Genomic DNA, 24,529 nt, shown 5'->3' with positions numbered 1-24,529 from the left:
GCCGGGGTGCAGGCGGGAGTCTGCCGGCGATCACAGGGGCGCTGGAGTGTGCCCGCCGTGCGCGTGGCCGATCGGGGCTCTTTGGGCTGCACCCAGGTGCGTCCGATGCTCAGCTCAGACACGCCTCGCACACGTGCATTCAGGCGCGGGCTCTGAAGAAGCACGACGACACAGAGCCACAAAAACGCCCCGAGGTCCCAACAGCCGTGCTGGGTCACGTGTCAGAGGGCGCTGATGTCATCAGGCTTCGGTATAAAAGACCAACAGCTCATAAGGTGGGTTCAGTCGGAGGGGTCGTGGGTGCCCAGCCCGAAGCAGGGGGTCCCTTCAGGGGTCATGACAGCGAAGACCGGACTCATTAGACGCATCTCAGTGCGTTGTGGAGGGTTTCCAAGATGTTCACGTCTGTGGCACGTTTCTGTTTTTGCTCTGAAACGTGATGGAAGTTTGAACGTGAGATCTGACGAGGGCGCCTCGTTTCCCAGCAGGGACTCGTGGGCACCTCGTGTCTGCACTGTTTCGGGCCCTCCTGGCTGTGGCGGGGTTGGCGTGGCTGGTGGGAAATCAAGACGCTGGGTCAAGGCGGCTCACCGCCCGCCGGTTCAGAAGGTCCGGGTGCAGAGCCCACAGAGCCGCTGCCCCCCACGCCCGTGCACGTTTGCTGCAGCCGCGACACTTGTCTGCACGACGTCGGTGGGCAGAGTTCGGTTCCTCAGCACGGACTGGGCGGAAGAGAGATGCCTGAGGGCGTGAGCATGCGTCCGTGGGGCTGTCAGAGGGGGCGGTGGGCCCGTGCCCCTGCTGCTTCATGAGCTCAGCGCGGGCCCCCCCGCACGTCCGATGGCACCCGGGGCGGACTCTGGGAAGGGCAGGTCGGTCTGGGTGAAGGGCACACGCAGCCCCACCGAGTGACACTGAGAGGCAGGGCCTGGCGGGCCAAGGCAGGACTGACGCTAAGGACACCAGCAGCTCTTCGAACGTGCAGCTGCATCCGCTGCGAGGCAAAGCCCAAGGTTGGCAGGCGGCCTTTGCCCTCCGCCCATACCCTATTTTGTTGTTTTAATGTGAAGGTTTTGCTTAGTTGAGTTGCTTCTAGGCCTCATTTTATCCCAGTCTGTCTGACAAATGACAGCAGCAGAGGCGAAACATGCCGTGAATCATTCCTACCCATAAGACTCAGGACTGACCTTCACCCGACTCACTGTCCTCCGGGGAGGATCATTCTCGAGAGTGAGACGGGTCCCCGCGTCCGGCTGCAGGGATTCCACCGCGGAGCTCACGCTCTCTGTGAATGCTCGGCTTGGTGGGCTCGTGTGAGCGTGTCCGTGGCCTTCGTGTGCCCAGTGTGTGTGCTAGCTGTCGTGACGAGCTTGTGATTTCTACACCCAGCGCAACGTGGATGCGTCCGTCAAAGTCCTTGTGTTGACGCTTGTCCTGTCTTTGCCGTGTATGTGTGTGTTTAAGGAGAACATGATCTGAGACGGAAGGTAGGTTGTTTGGGCTTATTCTGCTAATTCCATGCTTCCCCGACTAACGCAGGCTGCTTTCGAGCTGGCCACACGGACCACGTGACCACGGTCCCCATGGCAACTGTATTTAATTAGAACTCTGCCTTATATTGCATTATATTTCTAAACAAATGAAAACATTGCCGTCCCCGCTCTCACATTCTACCTAATGTGGTCATCTGGCCGGCCGGCGCTGGACTAGACCACTCGTTGGCAGGAAACAGGGCCCCAAAGTGTGCAACCTGCCGTAAGCCGTGCGGAGACGGGGCGTGGTCAGATCACACTAAATAATTTTAATAGGCTGTCTTGTAAAATACTTAACCCAGTTCAGACCTTTATTATTCATATATAAAAGCTTAATATATACAACATTTAAGAGCAATGTCCGGAGGCCCCCTGAAATGAAATTCTGCTGCAGATTTGTGTGAGAGATTGGCAAGCGTCTCCCACTGCCAACCTTCCTTAATGTCCTGTAAAGTTAGAGAAAATGCCAATTTGCTGGATTGAAGGTGGTGGTAGCCTACATGGGCTCGATCACGGCACCCTAGAATGACTCCGTTTGCAGATTATAGCGTGGATAACCATATCTACTATTACTAGCAGGATGTCAATGTGGCATTTTTGCCTCAAAACTCATTCAAGAATATTGAAAGCCTGCATAAACGCACATGGAAAAGTTACATTTATGGAATATGTGCCAAAATGATGACGTGTGTATTATATACACAGTGTATTTGCAAAAGGGTCCTTACCTGAAGCTGCCTGTCTCCCTGGGGACACCAGCTGCCTACACCTCTCACTGCTGATTCGGCGTGGGGTCGAGGACCCCGGGGCCGCACAGGTGCAACCCAGGGCAGGGACCGCCAGGCTTCTCTCACCCAGCTCCGTGGGGGGCAGCTGGGTAAAGAACGCAGCTCTCTGCATCTCTCTGGCCTCTGCCACCCCATCTGGGAAGGGCAGGGCCGTTCTTCCTCACGCAGTGATGTCCCTGTAAGAACATCGTGTCTGCGTTATATGCAAGTGAGCGACTGAAAATCACTGCTAGCGATGTGAACCCGAAATGTTCTCCCAACGGAAAGAAAGAAAATTCATGTTTGGGAAGAACCTGACCTCAGGTTAACTAGCATTAAGCAGTAGTGCAGGAACTGCAGGCTTTGAGTATTGGTGAAGGAGGCCTGAGTCTAGAGCTTTCTGGAGAAGGGAGGAAGTGCCGTCCCGGGTAGTGTAGCTCTCATGGGGGCTTCCAAAGTGGGACGTGGCTCTGGGCTGCAGAGTGTGGCCGACTCTGCAGAGTCTCATAAATCTGCGTACAGCTCAGATTTATTATTGATTATTGATTAAACCCGAGGTAGAGCTGAGAATCACGGACGCCCTGCCTGAGTTGGCGCCTGCACATAGTTCTGAGCCGTGGCCCTGGAGCAACTGGAAGAGTCTCTGGTGTTTGGGCGTCTGGGTGAAGAGTGTTGGAGATGCACTGAGCTGACGGCCGTGTACCCCTGAACGTACTAAAGAATGACTCTGTTTCTCTCTTGCAGAGGAAGAGGGCGGGGACCTGGTCCAGCCCGGCATCAGCTTTCCGGGGCCAGCAGAGGAGGATCTAGGTAGAGTACACATCACCTCAGCCCTGGTGACGCGGAGATTAGACACAGCGGGGCACGCCCCGGGCCGGACGACTCTCTGCACCTCAGAGACGGGATCCCTCCCCACAAAAATGGTTGAAGCATGTGTGTGACCTCGGCATGCCCTAATTTAAAGAACTGAATGAGATGTGGTGAACGTTTTAAATAATTTGTACAGAGTAGAGAAACTATAGGTGAGAACACATTTGCTCCAGATCACTGCAGACTAATTACTAAGACAGCTAGTCATTACAAATAACGATTAAAGCCGTCAGCAGCGTAACTGATACACGTGTAAAATGGCACCTCTCTCCCTTGCTCCCTCGTGACTAAACCTTACTCTGAGTATATCCAAGGAAGAGAAGAAGCCTTTGCTCACGGCTCTTCACGTGGCTCTTTACCTGACACAGACAGCTGAGTGCGTGGGCAAGCCCACGGACACTGGGGTGTGGGTGCCGAGTGCAGTCGTGTGCTTTCTTGCAGGGAGCTCTGAATTATGATAGGATATAATATGGTAGCACATTTTCCCCGGTGCTAGTTAGAGTCATGTGGAAATTTTACTTTTATGCCGTCACAGACGCAATAAAGCCAGTGCCACCTTTGGCCGTGATCACTTGACGTGGATCACACGTACGTGGAAAGGGGCCAGTGTTTCTGTAAGACACATGAGCTGTTGAATAAATTCAACGCCCAACAGTCAGTGAGAACCCCCCACACACACCGTGGCTCAGGCTCCTGCTGTCATAGCACTCAGGGCTGAATTATGGATCAAAAAGATAATTCCTACTTGAATTTGAATTTTTCTTAACTGATTTCAGACCTTTAGCCAATGAATCTGTTGCCCATTTGATTGGCTTAAAGAATAATACTGTAAATGGAGGGAGTCCATTTGTATAAGTCTGTGATTTCTTTTAAAGAAAGTAGAGGCAAAAAATTTTCTTTTCAATTAAGTTACGAATATAGGTGTAGTTCTGAAAGAGAGACGGTACGTTTTGCACTGCAGTGGAGCTCAAAATGTATTTCTAACTTGCCCTCCTAAACAAGCCTTTCTTTGCTCAGAAACATGCACGTGAAATCATCTTCCCTTCCTGCTGGAAAGGCGTCCCAGGTTTCTCATTTGAATTCTGTTCCACTCTGGGGACGGGCCCTCGCAAGCAGGTCTCCAGGGAGTGCACCACTCATTTGACTTTTGTTTCCCTGGGGCTTTGGGAGCAGCCCACCTGCGTCTTGCGCTGTGCACAGTTTGGATGTCATGAGTGTGTCTGGTGCCCATTCTTTCCCGAGACAGTCTCTCGGAATGGGGGAGACGCGCGGAAACCGAGGAAGAGTGTGCATCTGCAAGCCCTGTTTTTGTGGCCGGCGGGATTCGAGGCTGACATGTCCACTGTGCGGGGGGATCCCAGGGAGAGCTGGCCCACCTCGGGGGAGACAGGTGCCCCTTCTCGGCTGGCTCGCGGCGGCTGGCTCTTGTTTCCCCGGGGCCGGCGCCGCGGGAAGGGCCCGGATGACCGAGCAGCGGCACGAAACTAAACACCAGGTCGTGGGAATCACACCGGAAACACAGGTGCCCCCCCCGCCCTTGCTGCCGAGTCCCGGACTCGAGTCTAAATGTGTGCCATAGTCACGTGAGCTGAGTGCGGCCGGGCAGGTGCGGGGCGGAAGGGGTCTGCGCACCTCCCCGCCGCACGCGGACCGCAGCCTGAGTTGGCGCCTGTGCGGGGCCTCTTCCCGGGGCCGTGTTCAGAGGGTGCCCGTGCGGGCGGACAGGCCGCAGTGCTCAGAAAGTATTCTGTGCATTTGGTAAAATAGACACAACATAAAATTGACCATTTTGACCATTTTTAAGTGTACATTCGGGGGCATGGGGTACATTCACGTGGTCGGGTAACTCCCCACCCCTGCCCCAGGACCCCCATGTTCCCCATCCGCCCCTCTGCACCCCGACCCAGCGCCCGCGTCCCCCAGCACGGTGACCGGCGTCCTGCTCCGCTTCCCCGAGTCTGACCACCTTGGCTCCTGGGCTGAGCGGCTCCTGCAGAACCAGTTCTGCTGCGACGGGCTTCTCTCACTCAGGGCCGTGTCCTGGGGACTCACCCACGTCGGAGCAGATGACGCAGTCCCCCTCCTTCTCGAGGCTGCGTGACATTGCCCCATGGGGACACACCACATCGTTTGTCCGTTCACCCGTAGTGGACACCGGGCTCGCCTCCCCCTCCAGACTCTGCTGAGTAATGCCGCGGGGTGTACAAAACCTCTCCGGGACCTTGCTCTTAACTCTGGGGGAAGCACCCAGGAGTAGACTTGCTGAATCACGTGGTAACTCCACTTCCAATTTTGTTTTGAGGAACCTCGTACTGTTTCGGGACAGAAAGTGTTTGGTGAGCTGTTTCTGCAGGCTGGCCATGACAGGACGGTGATCCCAAGAATGTCAAGGGACAGTCAGATTTGGGAGGCTTTGGTCAGAAAGAAAGACGAGGATTGGGGGCTGTTGGCCCTAAGGAGCTCTCAGACACACGTCCGGTTTCCCCGCGTGAGGACAGGAATGGGCAGGTGCAGTGTGTTCGGTGGTGGGAAGGCGTGTTAGGACCCCAGGCAGAGGTCGCCCGGCTCAGGGATGTGCACGTGGCTCTAGCGATCATTTTCAGCGCATTGACCGGGACAGTGGGTCTCAGCCGTGGTTGTCCCCAGCCAGCGCCACCACTCTGTATCAGAAATACTGCAACCTGGTTCCCGGGCCCGCACGTTCTGATGCAAGGCTGCCTCTAGGGTTCCCTGCGCGTGCCCGTGTGCACCCCCAGGGTGGAGAACGCTGGCGTGAAGGGCACGCGCCGATGGTGACAGGAGGGTGAAGGCGGGGCAGGGCTGGGAGGGGTGGGAGCACGGGCGGGAGGGGACAAGGTCTGCGTGACGCTCCCAGGCTGCAGCACTAACCAGTCAGGAGCAAACACCACGCTGTGGAATCTGCCCGCGTCCTCCTCTGTAAATTGAGGGCCTGTGCTGCGTGGGGTTTGCGGGCCCTTCCGTCTTGAATGCGCAGCTCTCCGATTCTCCTGCACCAGATCCAGGGGCAGAGCACTTCGCAGGGCCCTCGGTGCTGTGGTCATGGAAGGTGTGTCCTTTCTGCGCGTGCTGGCGTGTTTTGAGGCCGGCAAAGGCTGCGTCCGTCCGCACAGAAGCCAGGCGAGCTTTCCTCTGCTCCCTTCAAAGCTCCCGTCTGTTTCTCCCCCAACTGGCCTCAGTCTCTCAAAGCTCTGAGGAAAGGCGAGCAACGCTGGCTGAAAGACCAGAAACTGTCTTTAGTGACAGAGAATTTAGGAATAAATTCCGTGCTCAGGCTGCGACCCATTACGGGCGTAGTTAAGGGTGCATGCTCTGAAGCTCACCTATTATCAGGTATGGAAATAATTGTATGAGGAGGAAAGTGCCATGGAAAATAGGAAGATAAAGAAGGCTTCTTGGCAATTCATCTAAAGTCAGTGATGAAAATGAATTAATTTAGCTCATTCACAATGGCTACAATAGAAGAGAAAAACCTACTTTTTCCAGGGGAAACGTCTGAGGGAGGACCTTCAGACACACTAACATTAAATTGCTCGGCCAGTAATTTTGTGACCCTGGCTCAAGATAGGAGCCATTGGTCTATGGATGCCTTTTCTTCATTCTCTCGAGCATGGTATTTAAATCAGTTGCAAAGATTTGGCAGTTTATAAGCACTTATGAGCTCTGTGATGTGGACTCAAATTCTGCACTGGTAAGTCAACTGCAAAGTGGAACTTTTTCAAAGGGCAGATTAAATGATCAAAGAATAGTAGGTACATATTGTATGAGACGCAGCACAGAGAAAATGGGTGAATATTGTAAAAGGCACTTGCACACTAGAGTAATGATGCCCAACACATAGAGGCTTCCGTGGGCCAGGCACGTGTGCTGAGGATGTGTTCTCATTCAGTGGACACCCCTGGGCCCTGATCACGTCTACACAGCATAGGACCTAACATACAAAACTTACTTTAAAAGAGCTCCCTCTTCAGAGGGTGATATTTTACATCCTCTTATAAGCACCCTGGCCGTCTTGTAGACATGTAGTTTTGTAACTCGATGGGCATCCACACTTATTTCCTTAAGGTAAATTCCTAGAAGTTTCTAGAAACTGTGAAGTGGTGCCATGTTTCTATCTAGACAACAACAGTGTGTTCATTACTGCACCCCGAGCATCTGGAGCCCTCTCTCCATCCTTCCCCACCCTCCCCGTGTCCTCCCCATGCTCCTGGGATATTCAGGATTTCTCCCAGCCGCCCATGGGAACCCAGAGGCCCCAGGGGGCCACACCACTCTCCAGTGTGTGACACCAGCAATTACTGTCACACGTGCAGAAAAGGTGGGAAAGGTTACATGTCACTGAAGGGAGCATCCAAAAAGAGGAATTTTATGTGACCATTTCATGTTAAAACAACCTGAATAGGTCAATAACCAGTAATGAGACTGAAGCAGTGATCAAAAACCTCCCAAAAAACAAGAGTCCAGGACCTGATGGATTCCCTGGGGAATTCTACCAAACATTCAAAGAAGAAATAATACCTATTCTCCTGAAGCTGTTTAAAAAACAGAAACAGAAGGAAAGCTTCCAGACTCATTCTATGAGGCCAGCATTACCTTAATCCCCAAACCAGACAAAGACCCCATCAAAAAGGAGAATTTCAGACCAATATCCCTGATGAATATGGATTCCAAAATCCTCAACAAAATCCTAGCTAATAGGATCCAACAATACATTAAAAGGATCATCCACCAAGACCAAGTGGGATTTATCCCCAGGATGCAAGGGTGGTTCAACATTCGCAAATCAATCAGTGGTATAGAACACATTAATAAGAGGAGGGAGAAGAACCATATGGTCCTCTCAATTGATGCAGAAAAAGCATTTGACAAAATACAGCACCCTTTCCTGATTAAAACTCTTCAGAGTATAGGGATAGAGGGAACATTCCTCAAGTTCATAAAATCCATCTATGAAAAACTGACAGCGACTATCATCCTCAATGGGGAAAAGCTGAGAGCCTTTCCCTTAAGATCAGGAACACGTCAAGGATGCCCACTCTCGCCACTGTTGTTCAACATAGTACTAGAAGTCCTAGCAGCAGCAATCAGACAACAAAAAGAAATAAAAGGTATTCAAATTGGCAAAGAAGAAGTCAAACTCTCTCTTTTTGCAGACAACATGATACTTTAAGTGGAAAATCCAAGAGACTCCACCCCCAAATTACTAGAACTCATCCAGCAATTCAGTAATGTGGCAGGATACAAAATCAATGCACAGAAATCAGTTGCTTTCTTATACACTAACAACGCAACTGTAGAAAGAGAAATTAGAGAAACGATTCCATTTACAATAGCACCAAAAACCATAAGATACCTTGGAATAAACCTAACCAAAGACGTAAAGGATCTATACTCTAGGAACTACAAAACACTCATGAAAGAAATTGAAGAAGACACAAAAAGATGGAAAAATATTCCATGCTCATGGATTGGAAGAATAAACATTGTTAAAATGTCTATGCTGCCCAGAGCAATCTATACCTTCAATGCCATCCTGATCCAAATTCCAATGACATTTCTCAAAGTGCTGGAACAAACAATCCTAAAATTTGTATGGAATCAGAAAAAAAAACCCAAATTGCCAAGGAAATGTTGAAAAAGAGAAACAAAGCTGGGGGCATCACGTTGCCCGATTTCAAGCTCTATTACAAAGCTGTGATCACCAAGACAGCATGGTACTGGCACAAAAACAGACATATAGACCAAAGGAAGAGAATAGAAAGCCCAGATATGGACCCTCAACTCTATGGTCAAATAATCTGTGACAAAGCAGGAAAAAATATGCAATGTAAAAAAGACAGTCTCTTCAATAAATGGTGCTGGGAAAATTGGACAGCCACATGCAGAATGAAACTCGACCATTCTCTAACACCATTCACAAAGATAAACTCAAAGCGGATGAAAGACCTCAATGTGAGACAGGAATCCATCAAAATCCTAGAGGAGAACATAGGCAGTAACCTCTTTGACATTGCCCACAGCAACTTCTTTCAAGATACATCTCCAAAAGCTAGTGAAACAAAAGCAAAACTGAACTTTTGGGACTTCATCAAGATAAAAAGCTTCTGCGCAGCAAAGGAAACAGTCAACAAAACAAAGAGGCAACCCACAGAATGGGAGAAGATATTTGCAAATGACACTACAGCTAAAGGGCTGGTATCCAAGATCTATAAAGAACTTCTCAAACTCAATACCCAAAAAACAAATAAGTCAAAAAATGGGCAGAAGACATGAACAGACCCTTCTCCAAAGAAGACATACAAATGGCTAACAGACACATGAAAAAATGTTCATCATCATTAGCCATCAGGGAAATTCAGATCAAAACCACATTGAGATGCCACCCTACACCAGTTAGAATGGCAAAAACGGACAAGGCAAGAACAACAAATGTTGGAGAGCTTGTGGAGAAAGGGGAACCCTCTTACATTGTTGATGGGAATGCAAGTTGGCACAGCCACTTTGGAAAACAGCGTGAAAGTGCCTCAGAAAACTAAAAATAGAGCTACCCTATGACCCAGCAATTGCACTACTGGGTATTTACCCCAAAGACACAGATGTAGTGAAAAGAAGGGCCATATGCACCCCTATGTTCATAGTAGCAATGTCCACAATAGCCAAACTGTGGAAAGAGCCGAGATGCCCTTCAACAGATGGATAAAGAAGATGTGGTCCATATATACAATGGAATATTACTCAGCCATCAGAAAGGATGAATACCCCACTTTTACATCAACATGGATGGGACTGGAGGAGATGATGCTAAGTGAAATAAGTCAAGCAGAGAAAGTCAGTTATCATATGGTTTCACTTATTTGTGGAACATAAGGAATAGCATGGAGGACATTAAGAGAAGGAAGGGGAAAATGAAGGGGGGGGGAATCAGAGGGGGAGATGAACCATGAGAGACGATGGACTCTGAGAAACAAACTGAGAGTTCTAGGGGGGAGGGGGTATGGGTTAGCCTGGTGATGGGTATTAAGGAGGGCACGTACTGCATGGAGCACTGGGTGTTATACAAAAACAATGAATTGTGGATCACCACATCAAAAACTGGTGATGTATTGTATGGTGACTAACATAACATAATAAAATTTAAAAAAAAAACAACTTTGTTGTTATACAAAGAAATCAAAATTACTTTTAAAGTTACTAATATTATTAGGATATTAGGAATTTGATTCTAAATTTCTGGAACGCATTTCCTAGTTTTCCCCCTAAATATCCATTTTTAGCTTGCACAATTTCTGAGCTTGGTTGCTGTCACATAAATTATAGTACATTGTCCCTGGGTTGGTTCCCTTCCTCAAACAGTGAGTCTTTGTTGACCACGCATGCACACCTTCGTCCTAGTCTGTTCAGCTGCTGTGACAAATGACCACAGACTGGGTGGCTTATGAACAGTAGCATCCATTTCTCACAGCTCTGGAGGCTGAGGTCTGAGATCAAGGTGCCGGCGATTTGGTGTCTGGTGAGGCTCCTTCCCGGGCTCCCGTGTCCTCGCATGGCAGGATGCGGGGGCTCTCTGGGGTCCCCCACGACCTAATCACCTCCCCAAGGCCCCCCTCCTAATGCCATCACCTTGGGCGTAGGGTTCCACCTATAACTTGAGGGGGGACACAGACATTCAGACCATAGCAGCCTTCGTTCAAGCGACACTAATTGAGCGTTTTCTGCTCTGTGGGACGCACCCACCAGTGAGCCGCGGGCTCCCCGACTTAGCAAGCTCCACGAGGTGGAGGGGTGAGAGACGGAGCACACGAGCAAAGCTGCCCTATAGACAAGAGAAAATAGCACAGCTAGAGAGGCAGGGACGTGTTCTCTAGAAATGCAGGCGAAAATCAGATCGGTGCAGACCAAGGAACCAGAGGCCATGGTGACGAACGCGGACAGGCTCGGGGCCAGAGAGGGGAGTCCGCTCTGCGGAGAGAGGGGCCGTAGCGCCAGTCCTGAGTGCAGTGCCCTGCGTGGGGCGGGGCTGGGACAGCCGGGGGCCCACGGGACAGCCCTCCTGGCGTGGGGCGCAGCGTCCCCCTCCTGCGCCCCGACCCTGCCCTGGAGTCCCGACAGCAGCCCTCAGCGCGTAAGTCATGTCAGTGTGCGTACGGGGACTTTAAAGAGCTCACGTTCAGAAGACACGCGCCCGTTACGGATTGGCACGCAGTCCTGGGCGAGCAGCTCCTTCTGGAAGGTGAGGGTGGTGAGACGCAGCTGTCCAGCGCGTGTTCATCTCGGCGGGCAGAGGCACGCGGGACTCGGCTCTCACAGACTCAGAGGGCCTGCGGGTCTCGGCGCGCACGGAGCCCTTGAGGAGATGCGTGAGGTGGGCGCTCCCACAGGGGCAGCCGCTGAGCGCCCGTGAGTCCAGGAGCCAGAACTAACACACACGATGCGCAGGATCCACGGGGATCTGCAGAACAGGAGGCTCACGGGTAGGGTTCGAAGGGGTAGAAGGACCCCGGCGGAGGTGGGAGAAGGATACTTCAAGGGGAAGCTCATTCGCTGGTTTCGTTTCCGCTGAGACCGTTCACACCGGGGCACATGACTGCAGGAGGCCACGGGGTCAGAGCATCTGGGCCTCTGCACAGGGACACCACGCACGTCCCCGGGCCCCCGGGTGTGGCCATCGCAGATGCTTTCTGCACCTGTCGCCAGGCGTCCCCCCACGCCAGGAGCCCCGTTCCCTCCCTCACATCCCTGGCCCCTCGGGGCCACTATGCGTCCTGCTGTCACCACAAGGCCAAAGACCAACACGATTTTACTTTCGCCTTTGGTCTCATTTCTGGATGCTTATTTTATTCAGGAGCTTGTCTAGCTACTTTTTGATGCGTACTCAGGGTTTTTTTTTAATGATTTCAAAGCTAAAATAGAATCTTGTGCATTACATGTCTTCTTGCTTTCTGTGTATATATTTTTTTTCTACAGAAACCCCCAGTTTCGGGGCAGGGCAGGGTAGGGTCTGCAACAGCAGTTCCCCGCGAGGGGGGCTTTGCCCCGAGGCTCTCGGGGCTCTTCAGCAGGCCTGCCCACAGAAAATCCCTAAGGGAAGCAAGCCAGTTCCACACGTGTATTTGCACGCACACACGTGCACACATGCATGGTCTTGCAAATTCAAGCAACAGCGTGGTTCACCTTCCAGAGCTGTGCCTTTTGAAATAACACTTTCCCAGGCTGGCAGCTCCTCAAATAAATGCGTGATGGTTTGGCAGTGAGTGAAGTAGTCTTGGGTGGAAATGGATTGGGAGGGAAGTAGACAAGGTGGCAGACATGTTGTTTAATAGGGAAGATGTGGCTCGTCCTGTTGACCTTCCCCTAATTCAGTAAGAGATTTTATTTCATGTTTCTGCTCATCTATACTGACATGACACTGATTTTTTTAAACTGTGGGTTGCACTGATGGGCCATGAATTCAAGTCTACCATCAATTTTTAGGTGAAAAAGAATAAAAAGAACAGAAATGTATCGAATGTGTAGAATGGGAAATACAAAGTGTATCACACGTAATGAGGGCAAATAGCATTTGAGGAAACAGTGTGTGTGTGTGTGTGTGTGTGTGTGTGTGTGTGTGTGTGTGTATTAGGTTCTAGCTCAAAATGCATTTCGTTTTGTGGAACGTCATCCAAAAAAAAAGTTCCGAAGCCACTGAGAGATTGTCTTGCAGAAACTGGGGTGGTAGAAAGAGAGGAAGTTACTTTTGTGTCGCGTGCAGTATTTGGGAACAGGAGGGGGTGCGGGTGGGCCCAGGGTAGGGATCACCGGCTGCTCCTCACGACAGGTGCCCTCCTGATGACTCCAGGTCCTGCTCGAGGACGGGGCAATCCGCCTAGTTTCCCTGTGACTTTGAATCCTTAAATATTTGTTTGTTTATTTTATTTTAAATAAAAGGGTTGGTTAATAAAACTACTTCCCACCTTATACATAGGATTAGGAAGATTAAATCTGATGATATAAGACCTTAGCAAGATTTATCACAGGGAGTGTTCGACAAGTGTTCGCTTTTACCACAATTACCATTACCGGAAGTTCCTTGCTATTAAACTAACCCAGGCATCAGGAATTGAGTTTCGGAAATCTGTGGGAACGTGAGCGTAGAGAACGCAGACAGGGAAGATGGGCGTGGCGCACCCTGGTTTTCCTTCCTGTCATTCCGGACCCTGATTTCCGTGACGACTAAATTCATTTGCAAATTTCAGTCACTGGAAACACGGACTTCCGGGATTGTTTTTGGATTCTGAAGGTGTTCTGTGTGTGAGGGTTTCCCTCTTCAAGGGCACATGACTCGTAAGCATGCTCATGTGCAAATGTGCCTGGCAAGCAAGTAGAAGGAACCCACAGGAGGTGTCTGTCATTTGCTGGAGAATTAAGTAGAAGCGGGCGGGCTGGTCAGGAGGGCGCTGGAATCCTGCTGATTTGTGGGGACGCTGGCCTGTGTTGGTGACGCATGGCTTGTGGGACGGAGGAAAGGAAAGGTCAGCTGTCAGGAAGGAAGCCGGGGTCATCTGACCAAATGTGAGGCAGCTGGGGAACTTCGCAGTTTGGGAAAAATGGAAAGTAGCAGATGCACTGAGGTTAGGGGAAATCTTACCGGTCCTCGATGGTGGTGCCCCTCCAGGCTTACGGGTGGCTTCATGAATGAGGAGGGGACAGCTGCTTGGCAGCGGGACACATGACAGCAGATGCAGGAGGCGCAAGAGAGGAAGGGACCGTGTCTGAGCACCCGCAGCACACGCTCTTTGCCTTCTTCCTGACACCTTGGGACAGGGTCAGTCCCATGGCCAACTACCCAGCTGTCCCTCTCCGTGCAGGTGAGGCTGAAGCTCAGACACCTCTCCGATCTAGTGGCCACATCCCACAGCTCAGACCCCCTCCCCAAGGAGGGCACCATGCGTCACAGACCACGCGTCTGGTCCATTGTCCCTGACTCACATGCAAAGGGCTTGCTGTGCACTTGACACCCGAGATGGAATTAAGTGTCATGTAAATAATAAGGAATTGCAGGTAGAATAAACATACAGCCAACATGCATGTGAGCACTACATATGTTTATTTGCTTCATTGGCCTGTATACCTTTGTTTTATTAAGTTTTTAATTTTAATTCCACTATAATTAACATACAGTGTGATAGTAGTGTCAGGTGCACAATATCGTGGTTCAGCACTTCCATACACCACCCGGTGCTCATCAGACAGGTGCGCTCCTTCGTCCCCATCACCTGTTCCCCTGTCCCCCACTCACCTCCCCTCTGGTCCCGTCAGTGAGTTCTCTATGGTTAAGAGTCTGTTTTTTGGTTTGCCTCCCTCTCTGTTTTTTTTTTTTTTTTCCCTTTGCTTGTTTTGTTTCTTAAATTCCACATATCAGTGAGAGCATATGATAATTGTCTTTCTCTGATTGACTTATTTCACTCAGCATAATCCCCTCCAGTTCCATCCATGTTGCTGCAAAGGGCAAGATCTCATTCCTTTTGATGGCTGCATAATATTCCATTGTATATATGAACCACATCTTCTTTAACCATTCATCTGTCGATGGACATCTTGGCTCTTTCCACAGTTTGGCTATTGTGGATATTGCTGCTATAAACATCGGGGTGCATGTACCCCTTCAGATCCCTACATCAGTGTCTTTGGGGTAAATACCCAGTAGTGCAATTGCTGGGTCACAGGGTAGCTCTATTTTCAACTTTCTGAGGAACCTCCATACTGTTTTCCAGAGTGGCTGCACCAGCTTCCATTCTCACCAACAGTGTAGGAGGGTTCCCCTTTCTCCGCATCCCCGCCAACATCTGTCATTTCCTGACTTGTTAATTTTAGCCATTCTGACAGGTGTGAAGTGGTATCTCATTGTGGTTTTGATCTGTATTTCCCTGATGCTGAGTGATGTGGAGCATCTTTTCATGTGTCTGTTGGCCATCTGGATGTCTTCTTTGAAGACCTGCACACCTTTCTGATCTCAGCAATGGACTTCTCCCCTTTATGTGTGGAATGCTCTTGGATTTGTTCTCTCCCCTCGGTCAGCAGCTGTCCCCCCAGGCCACTGGGTAATTCAGCGCACACCGTCCGCAGGTATGAGCATTCCCATCACCATCACAGTGTAGAGCTGAGACATACGTTTCTGTAGTGGGTGGAGGCCTTCCGTGGGAATGATGGTGCATGGGCACGACAGTCAGTGTGTCCATGAGCAAAGTGGAACCTCAAAATCTGTTTAATAGTTCAGAAGCAATATGCTCCCAGTCTTATTGGAGTAGAATAAAAAGCATGCATATTTCAAATCATGAATTTGGTATAAAGTGAATGCTAGCTATAATTAGCATTAAATATTTAACTAACGATATCGTAGGAGGCTCCCTTGCATCAGGGCCCGTCAAACCTATTTGGCGTCAGCCCACGCGGACAGGGCAGAGGCCTCAGACCTACTCACCCCGTGGTCCCCAGGCTCCTGTAGGAAAAGCACCAGGTCCAGAGACTGCAGAACTCATAACACCCATGGCACGTAGCCCGTTGCTCTCAGACACCAGACACTTAGTTCTGGTAGAGGAGAAAAATATGAGCTTACGCACACACACACAAAATGTTTTAAGATTTTATTTAGAGAGAAAGAGAGTGTGTGAGGGGGGAGGGGCAGAGGGAGAGAGGGAAAGAGAGAAGCTCAAGCAGACTCCCCACTGAGCACGGAGCCCAACACGGGGCTCGGTCCTATGATCCTGAGATCATGACCTGAGCCGAAACCAAGAGTCAGACATTCAACCGACTGAGCCACCCTGGCGCCCTATATTTTAAATAAAATAACACCCTACAAACCTAAAACTAACCCAGGAATTGTATGATACTCACCCTGAAAATATAATCAAAGTTATTTATTTTACATAATTTCCTAAGCAGAACATCATGGGTTAAATTAAACATCACCCTTCCCACAAATTGTGATGAATCACGAGAGGTATTAGGGCTGGAGGTGAAAGTGTAAGTGTACAGTGATTCCCTCTGAAGCCTCAGCACCTTGATACTTCAAAGTCTGGTACATGAAAATGAAAGCCCTGGAGCCCGTGGTTTCCACACGTGGCCTGGTGCCTACTCGTCAGGGAAGCCAACGACTCACGGCGGCCAGACGTGATGACAGAGCACCACCACTGTGGGTCAGTGGTGATGAACAACTCACGTGGCTGGCGGTCTGGTCCAGCAATTCTCCTGGCTGAGGATTCTGGAACCCCAGCTGATGACAGACCGTGGACACCAGTCCGCCATGTCCCCAGCTCTAACCCGTTTACTCTCTGATCCGAAGACTACTTAGACAGATGGTGTCAACGTCACCAACATTTGCTAAGACAAGTGGCAATCCAGGTTTCTCAGTGGCTTCTGGTGATGGGGGTGCTGGCCTGGGACGTGGCGTGTGGCCATGTGTCCTTGCGAAGAATGCAGGGCATCTCGGGGGTCCCCGTGGGCCAGGTCCAGCCTGTAAGGAGTCACGATGGACACGCAAGCCTCTACATTTCCAGCCACCAGCGTGGCAGGACGGAGAGCGGCATAAACACACCGCATCGTCACCGGGGCTATTTGCTGCCCCCATGCTGCCCTCTGTGCACGCCTCGTAACTCGGCACAGGCCCACTCCAAGAAGCTGTGGGAGCCCCCGTGGGTGCCACGCCTTCCTCACTCAGAGATCCCGAACCACACCGCACTCCTGCCAGTCAGGAGGAGTGCTTTCTAGCGAATACTCATAGAGCCAGAAGAAGTCGCAGAGACGATTCCGCTCCCAAGATTACATGGAAATAAATCTGGCACAAAGTCTCCTGCCACAAACGTGACCACAGGACTCAAGGACCTATTATTCCTTTGTTCATCCATTCATCCATGCGTTTGCTCATTCGCGTATTTACTGAAGTCCTGCTATGCACAAAACACTATTTAGATGTTGAACCAAAGGATACAAATAACTCTACACATCCTCTCAAAATCCTTTCCAAATGGTTCTTTAGGCCATGCAAAACATTTCGGTTTGCGTTAACTAACATGCATCAGAGCATCTCCACCCAGAGCAGAGCCAGGCAGGCAGGCATCTGGGCGTGCACGCACCGTGCGACCAGCACCGGGGAGCGAGGCCCGGCACCTAATTAGACAGCGAGGATGGAGGAAGGAGGCGTCGCGAGTGACAGAGAGTCTGCAGAGTATCTGAAACAAGATGCTCTCTCCGGCACAAAATGTCCGTAGTTTTCATTTCTTTTTTTTTTTTTTAAAGATTTTATTTATTTATTTGAGAGAGAGAATGAGATAGAGAGAGAGAGCATGAGAGGGGGAGGGTCAGAGGGAGAAGCAGACTCCCCGCCGAGCAGGGAGCCCGATGCGGGACTCAATCCAGGGACTCCAGGATCATGACCTGAGCTGAAGGCAGTCGCTTAACCAACTGAGCCACCCAGGCACCCCCATAGTTTCCGTTTCTTACGCCGGTCTTGCCAGAAAGCCACCTACAGCCAACAAAGTGAGGTTAATTCTGAGCAGCCCCAGTATTTTTGAATATCACTTACAAGCTTCCCGCACTCTGTTACTCCTAGTGCAGAACCTGCAAGCGCAGTTTAAACTCCGTTTTTAAAAAACTCAGTGAGGTTTTATCAAACATAGCTGGGTTGCAGCCGTTTCCGGAGAGCACGGAAGTGCCCGTGCTCTGTGGGAGAATGTAACAGGACATCGTAAGCACTAGTGTTTAAGTAAATGCTAGAACGGGGGTCGGGCGGGGACGTGCCCGGAGTGTGCGCCCGCCGCCTCACGGGCATGTCCGGTGTTCCAGACCCTGTTTGGAGACCTTCCCCACTCCTGACCGGTTTAATCTGTCCTCTCGGTAGTCCTGTGCTAACTGGTGTTTCATAGGCGGGGAAGGGGAGGCATGGCATGACTCCGGCGGAGAGGTCGAGGCGGGGGTAGACGCTGAAGGCCTCGGGGAGGGCGGGGGGTCGTGCGTGTGTGAGGACCGTGACTCACCGGAGGCACTGACCTGTGGCACCCGGCGCCTTCCTCCATTTACGGTGACGGACACCCTCTGATATGAGCGCCCAGCGCGGGTGATTTCCTGGGCGGAGAAGGGAAAGCCCACGTCTCTCTCCAGGTCGACAGGGCATGGTGGTCAGCCATGGCAGCGCACACACGGACGTCCTGGGGCCGGAGAGGAGCCTCTTCGTGGGTCTCAGGAGCCCAGACACGTCTGGAGCGCGTCTGAAGATCGCTGCCAGAGGGGTCCCTGATGGAGCCCATTCCCGACCCAGAACGCCAAGGACGAGTGTCTCAGAAGTGAGTCCCCCCAGGGGCCTCTGTCTTGCTTCAAGGGGAAGGAAAGGCCCCCGGGTGTCCCCACACAGTCACGCCAGGAACGGGAGCAGGGACGTGGTCTGCTGTCCACCAGGACAGGCCGTCGGGCTTATCTGTGTATTCTCCAAAGTTCCTCCGAGGAGCACGAAGCCCCTCGGGCCACGAGTTGATGGTGGATCTGTTTTGTGCTCTTTGCTGGAAGACGAGGTCTCACGCGCTTGCGCACGAGGAAGAGCCTGACGTACCTCCCGGTCCCTGCGGCCGAGCCCCGAGCCTCGTGGGGTAGCAGTGCCATTCCAAGGGGCCACCACATTTTAAGAAGAGGAACTTTCAGGACTCATCGGGTCCGGTCCTCGTTTGCAGACCGAAGAAGGTGAGCCCCGGCCTGGCAAGCACAGTGGCTGGAGTGGGCGCCCCAGGTGACTGCAGCCCCATCTGTCCTCAGGGGGCGGGAGCGCTTCCTCCTGTTTGCAGCAAGGGGGCCCTGGCCTCTGGCTGGTGCTGCCCTCCCGGGGCCTCAGCTGCCCCAAGCAACCTGTCCCCCCGGCCTCCAGACCCAACGGTGGCGTCCGGGACAGTGCCACTGGCCACATGCGGCCTTGGTGTGACCCACCAAGGAACTGTCTGTTGATGAAAAGTTGAGCTTGAACAGCCCCATGCGGCCCGAGGACAGAGAAGCCGCCACAGTGGGAACAGGAGTCACGGTGAGGACACAGAGGGAGCTCACGGGTTCCCCAGGGGACGAGGCCCCCGGAGCATGCAGATGCCTGGATAAACACAGCTAAGCTGAGAGCAGGGCCCCGTGGCAGACGTCCTGATGTGGACCACGCAGGAGGAGGGTCAGGGAGGGGCAGGCGGAAGGGCCACAGGGACCCCCGCCGCAGGGGGCTGCCCACTGGAGCTGGGCCACCATCAACGGCTGGGGAGGGCTCCAGGTGCAGAGGGCAAGGGCGTGGGGAGAGGCGCATGGGGGTGCCCGCAGGATTGTTCCCCTGCACCCCTCACGCGGCCTCCCGGGGGAAGAGGCCACCACGGTCGGGAGGGCGGCCCCATAGCACCCGAGTCTGTCCCATGGACGGAGCTCTGTCTGTCCCCAAGAGCGTGTCTCGACATCGGGGCAGTGGGCCTGCCCGGACAAGGATTCCCAGCCAATAGCGTGTGCGCCCATGGTTCCCACAGAACGCAAGCCCGGCAGCTTGATGCCCCGTCAGTCCCCCGGCATCTCGTGCCCCACGTGCTGTTCTTTAAACCAGGGGAGCAAACAGAAGGGGGGTGCAGATTTTCCTCCGTGGCCCAGGATTCTGGCTTCACCAGAAGGAAGAGCAGGCTGGCAATGCCGAGAGGTGTATCCACAGGAGAAGCGACACCACTCTTGGGGTCGCATCCTCCCCTTGCACAGACTACCATCCCCGGCTGCCACGGGGTTGCCGTGAGCTTGTGCGGGTCTTCCACACACAGAAGGTGCCGGAGCTTGTGTTTCATGGTGCCTTCTGGAAGAGGCACGGTGTTCGGGGATTCTGGGGAGAGGCCGGGGGAGTGGGGACTCTGCAGGTGTCCATCGGGCGGCTGTGACAGAGCCCCACGGATGGGGGCTTCCAGGCTGCAGACACTTACTTCCCCCGGCTCTGGAGGCTGGACGTGTGATGAGGCCTCTGTCTGGTTCCTGGACAGCGTCTTCTCGCTGCGTCCTGGCCCAGAGGAGGGGCTGGGGGCTCCCTGAGGTCTCTTGACGAGGGCACTGATCCCATCCCGGGGGCTCCACCCTCATGAGCTCATCGCCTCCCGAAGGCTCAGCTCCTGACGCCATCACCCTGGAGGTGAGATTACACATGTGACTCCGGGGACACACACACGGTCCGTAGCAGTAGGCAAGGGAGAAGCCTCTGTGGGTTAGGAAAGAGAACAGGAAGGGGGCGTTGGGACGTCCTGACCTTGGCCGTCACGGCAGAAAGCCAGTGAGGACACCCACAGTGGACCCGAGGCCGCGGCAGTCGGTCAGGGGGCAGAGGAGGCTGCACCCTCCCTCCCCAGCAGACAAGCCTGCCCACCTGGTGTCTGGGAGCCTCTCCACACCCTGCTGCCCCCCCCCCCGCACGCGGGCACACCGCGGCCCCCCCGCACGCAGCGCGCACACCGCGCCCCCCCCAAGCCTGTGCCATCTGGCGGGGAAGGTGACCCTCCGGCCGCCCTTCGGAGGTGCTGAGGAGCTCTTACCGGCCCCTCCTCGTCCTCGTGCAAATGCACGCCGAGGCCAACAGCCGGAGCAGGTGCCCGTGCGCCTCGGGGCGGGGCCGGAGCGTCGGGATCGCGAAAAGCTGCGAGCAGTCAGTGCGCGTCTACCTGCTCCCTCGGAGCCGCACGTGCAAATCACACGTGTTTGTGTTTCAAACACAAGCCCTGGGCCTCCTGACGTGTCCCTGGGCGGTGGCGGAATATGGATGTGGAATTGGGGAGCGCTTGTGTGGTGTTTGCACCTGGGAAGTTGCCGGAACGAACCCCGTCGTTGGTAACAGCACACTAACTGAGCTCCACTCTGGGCGGATTTGTAGACTGTTTTGTCGAAATGACATCTGTAGGAAAGTTCAGAAGTGATTAAAACGGAGAGCCTCTGCCGGACTCCGGAGTCTGGTGTGTGTCAGATGGCACTGATCTGCAGCGGCCCAGAGTCTTGAGTGTACGTTCCTGGGTGACGTGACTGGTCTGTACCACTTACTCTTCCAATTGGGCACAAAATCAAGTTTGCTGATGCTCAGCCTGAACGGGAGTGGTTGCTGGTCCCAGACTGCATTCTGGATGTAATGAGATCTGTCTGCCGCATTCTTATTTACTGGGGTAGAGAATATGAGCTCTGTGGGTTTTTTGTTTGCTTTTGTCTTCAGATTGTCTGTTCTTTGGCTGTGGCGGACCAGTGTATGTTAAAAATTGACTTTTAAATGCACGTTATAAAAGGAAAATGCTAATTACATAATACACGGTTTGGTGGTAGACTCATAAGGTGTGTGGAACCGAGCTGACAGACATTTATACAGCCCTGGAGACTCACGACAGAATAGCACTGGGCACATGCTCCTATTTTCCAATACAGAAATGGAGTCTCAGAGGGTCAAGTGGCTCGTCAACCCACTGATCAGCAATAAATGACCGAGTCATGGCTTGGACTCAGGTCTCTTAGAAGCTTTAGGGTTTCCAGTGGATCTGGGGGCAGATAATAGACTTTTGATTTCTCCCTGCCATTTACTGTGGATTTAAGTAAGTTGTTCAATCTCGGAGACTTCCGTTTCTTAATTTCCAAATATTGTCATAATCACGTGTAAATTCTGTAGCTTTTCTGAGGATCAAATTAGGTCAAAGTGAGCCGTATTTATTCTAAGTGACCTTTTCTAACTACAGAAAAGTAATTGTTATTTATTATATATGTTCCTCATCTGTGTGTACATGTATGAATGTGTACCTGTGTGTGCACATAGGTGTATATGTGTGTATGTGTATATACACATGCGTGGGCATGTGTGCGCTTACCAGTGCTGGAAGGTCTCCGCATGCTCAGCATCACTCACACGAGACCAGCCGTGCACATATGTGTATATGTACATATGTGCACACACATACGTGCATATGCATGTGTATAAACGTGTGTGTGCATGTGTGCATGCTTACCAGTGCTAGATGGTCCTCACATGCTCAGCATCACTCACAGGAGACCAGCCCTGCACATATGCGTGGATATGTGTACATATGTGCACACACGTGTACATGCATATGCATGTGTATAAATGTGTGTGTGTGCATGTGTGCATGCTTACCAGTGCTGGATGGTCCCCACATGCTCAGCATCACTTCCAGGAGACCAGCCCTGCACATATGCATGGTTGTGTGTACATATGTGTACCCAGGCCCCTGGGTGTCCCCACACAGTCACGCCAGGAACGGGAGCAGGGACGTGGTCTGCTGTCCAGCAACGGAAGCCAATGGCGTGTTGGGCGCCGGCCACCAGGACAGGCCGTCGGGCTTATCCGTGTATTCTCCAAAGTTCCTCCGAGGAGCACGGAGCCCCTCGGGCCACGAGTTGATGGTGGATCTGTTTTGTGCTCTTTGCTGGAAGACAAGGTCTCACGCGCTTGCGCACGAGGAAGAGCCTGACATACCTCCCGGTCCCTGCGGCTGAGCCCCGAGCCTCGTGGGGTAGCATGCATACATGCATATGCATGTGTATACACGTGCGTGTGTGTGTGTGTGCTTACCAGTGCTGGATGGTCCCCACATGCTCAGCATCACTCACACGAGACCAGCCGTGCACATATGTGTGTGTACATATGTGCACACACGTGTACATGCACATGCATGTGTATAAACGTGTGTGTGTGCATGCTTACCAGTGCTAGATGGTCCCCACATGCTCAGCATCACTCACACGAGACCAGCCGTGCACATATGCGTGCGTACATATGTGCACACATGTGTACATGCATATGCATGTTTATAAAGTGTGTGTGTGTGTGTGTGCTTACCAGTGCTAGATGGTCCCCACATGCTCAGCATCACTCACAGGAGACCAGCCGTGGCTGGGAGGTCACCTGTGCTTGGAAGCCACGTGCCTAGTACCAGGCACATGGACAACATGCAGCCCAGACAAACAGCACATGCTCCTGCTGTGAGGAGTCTCACTGTCTGGGGAAGCGATGCGAACACTTAAGTGGTTTGATCTGCCCCTCAGCTGCCAGAGGTCAAGAACACAGCAACTATTATATGTGGAAAACAGAATTTCTGATAAAGAACAGAAATTAACTTCACTTTATGCTGTGTGTTTCATCCTACACCTGAAAACCAAAATTTTATAAATAGAATCCCTGCCTATACGGAAATCTTCTTTGAAAATCTCAAGGCATACGCTTCTCAAGGCAAACAGTGGCTCCAGGTGGATCTGCTGTCTCAAGTCTGATATTTTGCATGACAAGGTTGATTAACCCAATTTCCAGAGCAGGCGAGGCAGGCTGGGGATTTAGGGAGGCTGGGTTTTGAAGTTTGAAAAATTGTTGAAGGCTCTCTTTGTGGCTCAATATTTTATTTCATCTTTAACAGGAATCTTGGCTCAGAGGCCCCCCCCCCCCACCGCCGAATCCTCCGTGCCAGGGATCCCCTGAGGCCCCACACTCTGCCTTTGTTGTGTCCCTGACTTGCTTCCCTGCCCTTCGCCTCGAGAAGAATCATGTTTCAGACCCCAAAGTCAAGACGTTCTGTGTGGGCTTGGGCTGCTGGTTGACTTTGCCTGCCTGTCCAGCTGGAGGAACGGGGCCTGGGGGCTGTCAGGATTACTAGTTACTCCCTTGCCAGGTGTCAGAGGTCATTCTTACGCAAAGCTGGGGAGGGCCTGACCTGGGCTGACCCCAGATCCCAGATTCGAGTCCTGAGCTCCAGTTTGGACCATCCCCACCATGCCCTGCCTCTGATATCCTTTTTCTAAGCCTTTCCTTCTAGTCTGCAGAGAAGGATAAGATCAGCTGCCTCATAGAGCAGCCATCCCTGAGGGCCACCGCCTGTTGCAGGCTCTGTCCAAAGGGATGGGCTTCTGCACAGTGAGCACTGTCCTGTCGCTACGCACTGCGCAGACCCTCACGGTCTGCTGTCTACCTGTCTTCTTGCGGCTACTCTCCTGAATATCAGACAAATACACAGGGAAACGATCCGGTGTCTTCTGCCCCAGATTTTCTCAGACGTGCAGCAAGGCTGGCTGTAACATCTTATGAACATGTATAATATGTATGCAAGGAAACCCTTCAGCCAAGTCTGAATGCATCAATAATTCATCACGTGCTGATTAGTCATACACTGCGGCCAAGCGAAATGAACAAGAGCCAGACCCTGACCTTGAGGCTCGGGTGGAGGGAGGGACATAAACACGTAAATGAAGAATTGCCGCCCAAGGAGAACGTGCAGGGACAGAGGGACACAGAAAGTGCTTCAGATAAGATGATAGTGTGGCATGGTGTGGCCAGCAGCGTGCCAGCCCTGG

At 52.2% G+C, this 24,529-nt stretch overlaps 1 protein-coding gene across 13 annotated transcripts in view; it reads left to right on the top strand.

Annotated features, from left to right (window-relative positions):
- Positions 1-24,529, top strand: part of DLGAP2 (DLG associated protein 2) — an 844,777-nt gene that overhangs the window by 647,358 nt on the left and 172,890 nt on the right. For 8 of the 13 annotated variants that reach the window (XM_078069913.1, XM_078069914.1, XM_078069915.1 and 5 more), the window contains one exon: positions 3,044-3,109. The exons of 4 other annotated variants lie outside the window; for them this stretch is intronic. In XM_078069913.1, the coding sequence (XP_077926039.1) occupies positions 3,044-3,109 (66 nt within the window). Of the gene's footprint in view, positions 1-3,043; positions 3,110-3,165; positions 3,322-24,529 lie in introns of those variants that run through there. One more of the 13 variants, XM_078069926.1, reaches the window with a different exon arrangement.

Source organism: Halichoerus grypus, chromosome 3 (assembly GCF_964656455.1).
Source record: "Halichoerus grypus chromosome 3, mHalGry1.hap1.1, whole genome shotgun sequence".
Taxonomy (NCBI): Eukaryota; Metazoa; Chordata; class Mammalia; order Carnivora; family Phocidae; genus Halichoerus; species Halichoerus grypus.
The sequence above is the reverse complement of the archived record's forward strand: the minus strand, read 5'-3'. Positions and strand labels throughout refer to the sequence as shown.